The following is a 9,215-nucleotide window of genomic DNA, read 5'->3' on the forward strand; positions in this document are numbered from 1 at the left end:
TTTTACTCTGTGTGTGTACAGGAGTGTCTGAGGGGTGCAGGTCCTGCTTTGTCTCCCGCTGTGTCGTCTCTGCGTTCTGCCCTCTCCGTCCTCACCTCCTTCCTCCAAACACACTTACAACACCCAGCAGCACCCAAAGCAGAGCTCTTCGCCCGGGACCTGGCCTACAGCCTAGCACGTATTTACATGGGTAACACACGCACTCATACACACACACACTGTGATGATGTGTGTTTGTTGGGGGGTTGTGTAGTTGTTGGGGATTTTGTAGTCTTTATGCGGTTGTGTGTTTGTGGGGGTTGTGTGTTTGTCTGGATGTGGTGTATTCGTCAGTGGGTTGTTTGGTTCCTGGGGGGTTGTGTGTTGTTGGTTGGTGGTTTAGTTCCTGGGGCTTGTGTAGTCATTTTGAAAAGAAATAAGCATTGTAAACTGCAGTAAACACTGAAACAACCTCACTGTGTGTGTGTGTGTGTGTGTGTGTGTGTTTATTTAGGAGTGTTGTTAGTGGATCATGCATCATGGGACAGAGCCTCACAAACTGACATCTATGCTGCCTTGAGGTAAACAGTGTACATGTGTGTGTGTGTGTGTGTGTGTGTGACAGTGCAAGTGGACAGTAGACAGTGAGAGGGGACAGTACATGGTGATAGAAGACAGTAGACAATGAGAGGGAACAGTAGACAGTGAGAGGGGACAGTAGACCATGAGAGAAGACAGTAGACAGTGGGAGGGGATAGTAGACAATGATAGGAGACAGTAGACAGTGAGAGGGAACAGTAGACAGTGAGAGGGGACAGCAGACAGTGAGAGGGAACAGTAGACAGTGGTGAGGGGACAGTAGACAGTGAGAGGGGATAGTAGACCATGAGAGAAGACAGTAGACAGTGGGAGGGGATAGTAGTCAATGATAGGAGACAGTAGACAGTGAGTGAAGGCAGTAGACAGTGAGAGGGGACAGTAGAAAGTAAGAGAAGACAGCAGACAGTGACAGGGGACAGTAGACTGTGAGAGGGGACAGTGGAGAGGGGACAGTAGACAGTGAGAGGAGACAATAGACAGTAAGAAGGGACAGTAGACCGTGAGAGGGAACAGAAGACAGTAATAGGAGACAGTAGACAGTGAGGGGGACAGTAGAAAGTGAGAGGGGGGAAGTAGAGGGTGAGACAGTGAGAGGGGACAGTACATGATGAGAGTGGACAGTAGATGGTGAGAGAAGACAGTTGACAGTGAGAAGGGACAGTAGACAGTGAGAAGGGAACAGTAGACAGTGAGAGGAGACAGCAGACAGTGAGAGGAGACAGCAGACAGTGAGGGGGGACAGTAGACAGTGAGAGGGGACAGTGGAGAGTGATAGGGGACAGTAGACAGTGAGAGAAGACAGTTTGACAGTGAGAAGGGACAGTAGACAGTGATAGGAGACAGCAGACAGTGAGGGGGGACAGTAGACAGTGAGAGGGGACAGTGGAGAGTGAAAGGGTACAGTAGACAGTGAGAGGGGACAGTAGAGATTGAGAGGAGACAGTGGAGAGGGAACAATATACAGTAAGAAGGGAACAGTAGACAGTGAGAGGGAACAGTAGACAGTGATAGGAGACAGCAGACAGTGAGGGGGGGCAGTAGAAAGTGAGAGGGGGCAGTAGACGGTGAGAGAAGACAGTAGACAGTGAGAGGGGACAGTACATGGTGAGAGAAGACAGTAGACAGTGAGAGGGGACAGTAGATGGTGAGAGAAGACAGTAGACAGTAAGAGGGAATAGTAGAGAGTGATAGGAGACGACAGTGAGGGGGGACAGTGCAGAGTGAAAGGGTACAGTAGAGAGTGAGAGGGGACAGTAGACAGAGGGGACAGTAGACGGTGAGAGAAGACAGTAGAAAGTGAGAGGAGACAGTAGACGGTGAGAGAAGACAGTAGATGGTAAGAGGGGACAGTACATGGTGAGAGGGGACAGTAGACAGTGAGAGGGGACAGTAGACGGTGAGAGAAGACAGTAGACGGTGAGAGAAGACAGTAGACAGTGAGAGGGGACAGTACATGGTGAGAGGGGACAGTAGACGGTGAGAGAAGACAGTAGACAGTAAGAGGGAATAGTAGAGAGTGATAGGAGACAACAGACAGTGAGGGGGGACAGTGCAGAGTGAAAGGGTACAGTAGACAGTGAGAGGGGACAGTAGAGAGTGAGGGGACAGTAGACAGAGGGGACAGTAGACGGTGAGAGAAGACAGTAGAAAGTGAGAGGAGACAGTAGACGGTAAGAGGGGACAGTACATGGTGAGAGGGGACAGTAGACGGTGAGAGGGGACAGTAGACGGTGAGAGGGGACAGTAGACAGTGAGAGAAGACAGTACATGGTGAGAGGGGACAGTAGACGGTGAGGGGGACAGTAGACAGTGAGAGAAGACAGTACATGGTGAGAGGGGACAGTAGACGGTGAGAGGGGACAGTAGACAGTGAGAGAAGACAGTAGACAGTGAGAGGGGACAGTGAAAGAGTGTGTGTGTGTGTGTGTGTGTACATGCACATGTCATTGTGTGTGTATGTGCACGTTTCTTTGCGTGTGTTTTTGTTCGCGTGACTTTGTGTGTGTGTTTTTATGTGTGCGTGTCTGGGTGTGTACCAACGAGTGCGTTTTTGTGCGCATGTCTTTGTGTGCATGTCTGTGTGTGTGTGTGTGTATGTTTGTGTGTATGTGCACATCTCTGTCTGTGTTATTTTGTGTGTGTGTGTTTGGTTCTGTGCCTGTTTCTGTCTGTGTGTGTGTGTGTGTGTGTGTGTGTGTGTGTGTGCGTGTGTGTGTGTGTTTGTGTGTGCCTGTTTGTGTTTGTGTGCATGTGTGTGTTGTAATGGCTATATTAATGAGTCTCTGCAGATCAATAATGTGTAAAACAATAAACTCAATGAGCACAAATCAATAAAGTTGAAGAGTGAGAGGAAGGAGCAGCTGGTATTCTCCAGCAGACACACACACACACACACACACACACAGGATCATTACACACACTTCACACTCCACACAGTGGTGAGCTGTGATTAATGAAGTTTTTCTACAGAAAAGAGCTTCATAAACACAGGCCCCCTTCCAACACCTTGTTACACACAGCTACACAACACTACATAACAACACAACACTACACAAAACTACAGAAATACACATCACTACACAACACTACATAACTACACAACACTCCACAAAACTACATAACTACACAACACTCCACAAAACTACATAACTACACAACACTACATAACTACACAACACTATACGACTACACAACATTATACAACCACACAACACTACATAACAACACAAAACTACAGAAATACACATCACTACACAACACTAGATAACTACACAACACTATACGACTACACAACACTATACAACCACACATCACTACACAACATTACATAATAACATAAAACTACACAACACCATACAACCACACAATACTACACAACACTATACAACCTTGCAGCACTATACAACACTACAGAACTACACAACCAAACAACACTACAGAACTACGCATCATTACACAACACTACATAACTACACACTACACTACTACACAACGTAATATCACTACACAACACTTACACAAATGTCACACCTGTATGATATAACACCCCTACAATATCACACCTGTACGATATCCCACAGCTACCATGTCACACCACTATATGACATCGCTACAATAAAACATCCCTACAATATCACACCTAGACAATATCACACTTCTACAATATCACACCTTTACAATTAAACACCCCTACAATAACACACCGCTACAATATCACACCCCTACAATTAAACACCCCATACAATATCACACATCTACAATATTACACCCCTACAATAAAACATCCCTATGTTATTACACCCCCACAATATCTCACAGCTACAATATCACACCCCTACAATAATACCTGTACAATATCTCACAGCTATAATATCACACCCCTACAATAATACCTGTACAATATCTCACAGCTACAATATCACACCCCTACAATAATACCTGTACAATATCTCACAGCTACAATATCACACCCCTACAATAAAACCTGTACAATATCTCACAGCTACAATATCACACCCCTACAACAAAACCTGTACAATATCTCACAGCTACAATGTCACACCCCTACTACGGGTGGGCGATATGTCCCTAAGGTAATATCACAATATTTCAGGGTGTTTTGGAGAGAAAGTTATTCTTGGCAATATGAAAAAACACTGAAATTACTTTTATTCTTTCCAAGAACACACTATTTCAACAAAATAAATGTCATTCATTCATTCATTCATTCATTATCTGTAACTGCTTATCCAGTTCAGAGGTGCAGTGGGTCCAGAGCCTACCTGGAATCACTGGGTGTAAAGGCAAGAATACACTCTGGAGGGGGCGCCAGTCCTTCACAGGGCAACAAATACGTGTTATATTAATATTAATTATGTTAAATTAATAATGAATTTAATTTCGTATTTAAATTATGTTTAATAGCATTTTATTTTAGCAGAAATCTAACAATTTCCATCATTTAGAAGAAATAACAAATAAATGTATAAACATTTGCTTAGTGTATAAACAAACATAACTTAGAAAAATTCTGACATTGTTTTAAAAATGTTGATATTTTATTTCCAAACCATCTCCACATTACTGAAGTCACTCGTCTTTTGGAGCAAATTTCCACTGTACCTGTCTCTGTGCCTAAATGACTCCCGTAAAGATTGTACACCATATTACGTGTAACTGCATGACATCATTATGTAAACAAGTCAGAATATTAAAATAACCACGATATTGATATTTTTTTTTATCATTTCAAAAAATAATTTGTGATATTATTGCACACAATACGATATAGCACAACCCTAAACCCTACTTTGTCACACATCTACAATATCACACCCCTACTATATCACACCTCTACAATATCACACCCTTACAATATAACACAACTAATATGTCACACCTCTACAATATCAATCTACAATATCACACCCCTACAATATAATACAATTACTATATCGCACCTCTACAATATCAAACAACTACAATATCACACCCTTACAATATAACACAACTACTATATCACACCTCTACAATATCAAACTACAATATCACACCCCTACTATATAACACAACTACTATATCACACATCTACAACATCAAACAACTACAATATCACACCCTTGCAATATAACACAACTACTATATCACACATCTACAATATCACATCCTTACAATATATCTCAACTACTATATCACACCTCTACAATATAACACAACTACTATATCACACCTCTACAATATCAAACTACAATATCACACCTCTACTATATAACACAACTACTATATCACACATCTACAACATCAAACAACTACAATATCACACCCTTGCAATATAACACAACTACTATATCACACCTCTACAATATCACACATCTACAATATCACACCCTTACAATATATCTCAACTACTATATCACACCTCTACAACATCAATCAACTACAATATCACACCTCTACAATATCAAACTACAATATCACACCCCTACTATATAACCCAACTACTATATCACACCTCTACAACATCAATCAACTACAATATCACACCCTTGCAATATAACACAACTACTATATCACACCTCTACAATATCACACCCATACTATATCACACCTCTACAATATAACACAACTACTATATCACACCCCTACAATATCACACCCATACTATATCACACCTCTACAATATAACACAACTACTATGTCACACCTCTACTATATAACACAACTACTATATCACACCTCTACAATATCAAACTACAATATCACACCCCTACTATATCACACATCTACAATATCACATCCTTACAATATATCTCAACTACTATATCACACCTCTACAATATAACACAACTACTATATCACACCTCTACAATATCAAACTACAATATCACACCCCTACTATATAACACAACTACTATATCACACATCTACAACATCAAACAACTACAATATCACACCCTTGCTATATAACACAACTACTATATCACACCGCTACAATATCACACATCTACAATATCACACCCTTACAATATATCTCAACTACTATATCACACCTCTACAACATCAATCAACTACAATATCACACCCTTGCAATATAACACAACTACTATATCACACCTCTACAATATCAAACTACAATATCACACCCCTACTATATCACACATCTACAATATCACATCCTTACAATATATCTCAACTACTATATCACACCTCTACAATATAACACAACTACTATATCACACCTCTACAATATCAAACTACAATATCACACCCCTACTATATAACACAACTACTATATCACACATCTACAACATCAAACAACTACAATATCACACCCTTGCTATATAACACAACTACTATATCACACCTCTACAATATCACACATCTACAATATCACACCCTTACAATATATCTCAACTACTATATCACACCTACAACATCAAATCTACAACATCAATCAACTACAATATCACACCCTTGCAATATAACACAACTACTATATCACACCTCTACAATATCAAACTACAATATCACACCCCTACTATATAACCCAACTACTATATCACACCTCTACAACATCAATCAACTACAATATCACACCCTTGCAATATAACACAACTACTATATCACACCCATACTATATCACACCTCTACAATATAACATAACTACTATATCACACCCCTACAATATCACACCCATACTATATCACACCTCTACAATATAACACAACTACTATATCACACTCCTACTATATAACACAACTACTATATCACACATCTACAACATCAATCAACTACAATATCACACCCTTGCAATATAACACAACTACTATATCACACCTCTAAAATATCACACCCATACTATATCACACCTCTACAATATCACACCCATACTATATCACACCTCTACAATATAACACAACTACTATATCACATCTCTACAATATAACACAACTACTATATCACACCTCTACAATATCACACCCATACTATATCACACCTCTACAATATAACACAACTACTATATCACACCCCTACTATATAACACAACTACTATATCACACATCTACAACATCAATCAACTACAATATCACACCCTTGCAATATAACACAACTACTATATCACACCTCTACAATATCACACCCATACTATATCACACATCTACAATATCACACCCTTACAATATATCTCAACTACTATATCACACCTCTACAATATCAAACTACAATATCACACATCTACAACATCAAACAACTACAATATCACACCCCTACTATATAACACAACTACTATATCACACATCTACAACATCAAAAAAACTACAATATCACACCCTTCCAATATAACACAACTACTATATCACACCTCTACAATATCAAACAACTACAATATCACACCCTTCCAATATAACACAACTACTATATCACACCTCTACAATATCAAACAACTACTTTATCACACTCCTACACTATAACACAACTGCAATATCACATCCGTACAATATTACACAGCTACAATATCACATCCCTAAGATGTCACACTCTTATGATATCACATAACTACAATATCCCACGTCCTCCCCTACCATATCACATCTCTACGGTATCACACTCCTACAATACAACACAACTACAATATCACACAGCTAAAACATCACACCCCTAATGAGATCACACTGCTACAATATCACAATTTTGGTAAACTGCTATTCTTATCTGGTGTGTGTGTGTGTGTGTGTGTGTGTGTGTGTGTGTGTGTGTGTGTGTGTGTGTGTGTGTGTACAGGTGGTGTGAGGGTGACCTGTGCCCTGTGGTCACTGGAGAGTCTCGAGGTTGTTATGGAGCAGAAGCATCAGAACTGGATTCAGCTCTGGTTTATCAGGGACTGGACGATTCACCATAAAGACAGACAAACACACACCCACACACACACACAGTATCTCCCTAAACACACACACATGCACACACACACAAACACACACTCTCCCCTACACACACACACACAAACGCACCCCCCCCACACACACACACATACACCCACACCCACACACACTCTCCCTCACACATTTACCCACTCACCCACACAGACAGACTGATGTACACTAGGGTTTTTATAATTAGCTGGATAGTGTTAACTCAGTCTTCATGATTATCAAATTAGGAAGCTCTACAGATGTTTTCCAGTTGGAGTTTAGGCTTAAGTTATTCAGTTAAACAGATAACCCAGCTTGGGCAGACAATTTGGAACTGTGGGACTATTCCTTAAACTCATGGACTGATTCTTATGGTTCTCAGTTTTCTTTACCACACGACTATGAGCATTATATCTACTTCATTAATGACAACTTTTTTTGTAAACTTTAACAGTAAAATTTATAATAATATTTATTAGTAATCATAAATAAATACTTGGGATTGGTGATAATCAGTGAATCCCAGTGAATTGCACAACAAATTCTCCGCTATGATTTGGGAAACTACCACAAATAGTGGAGCCCTAAAATCATACACAGTTTTGGACATAGGGAGGGACTGAAGTGTGAATTATGAATAAATAACAGTGACCTGTGGCAGAAGATTGCTTGTCCTTTCCTCATTTCCAGTGGAGTGTTTGGGTTCTGTTTTTCAGGACACAGTTCTGTGGGGCTGTCCTGAATCTCTGATTCTCAGTAGGAGGGAAACCCTGTTGAGGGGACCTCCAGCCCTTCAGCTCAGACACAAACAGGAGACAGGGCTGAAACATAGAAAAATTCAGAATTAAACACAGGCAACGTCTACGATTTTGGGGAAACTGTTCTCTCAATTGTTTACATTCAGAAGCTCAGCGTCTTTTAAAATGGAGCAGTGTGTTTGAGTTTCTCCTTAAGTAATGTAACTGTAACAGCAAAAATAAGAAACTGTTTTTTCCTATGGAGCAGGAGTAGAGAAACATCCTCATCTCGGTTGGTGCTTTTCAGCGTTTGGAGTCTCTCCATTGCTTAAAAACTTCCAGATGGCATTCCTCTGCCGTGAGCAGAGAGAGAGTTTTTACCCATTTAAAGACACTGGGGCTTAGAGCAGTTTCCAGTGCAAACCGACTGCAGAGCAGCACATGGAGAGGAGACACACTCGGAGCTTTATACACTGTTTATACATTTTTT

The 9,215-nt window shown here is 40.4% G+C and overlaps 1 protein-coding gene across 2 annotated transcripts in view; it reads left to right on the top strand.

Annotated features, from left to right (window-relative positions):
* The window catches only part of LOC136686431 (acyl-CoA dehydrogenase family member 11-like), a 27,923-nt gene extending 19,298 nt beyond the window's left edge, over positions 1-8,625 (top strand). For both annotated transcript variants that reach the window (XM_066660209.1, XM_066660210.1), the window contains exons 13-15: positions 22-190; positions 494-560; positions 7,861-8,625. In XM_066660209.1, the coding sequence (XP_066516306.1) occupies positions 22-190; positions 494-560; positions 7,861-7,978 (354 nt within the window). In that variant the 3' untranslated portion in view covers positions 7,979-8,625. The remainder of the gene's footprint in view (positions 1-21; positions 191-493; positions 561-7,860) is intronic.
* The last annotated feature ends 590 nt before the right edge of the window (positions 8,626-9,215 follow it).

Source organism: Hoplias malabaricus, chromosome 2, assembly GCF_029633855.1.
Source record: "Hoplias malabaricus isolate fHopMal1 chromosome 2, fHopMal1.hap1, whole genome shotgun sequence".
Taxonomy (NCBI): Eukaryota; Metazoa; Chordata; class Actinopteri; order Characiformes; family Erythrinidae; genus Hoplias; species Hoplias malabaricus.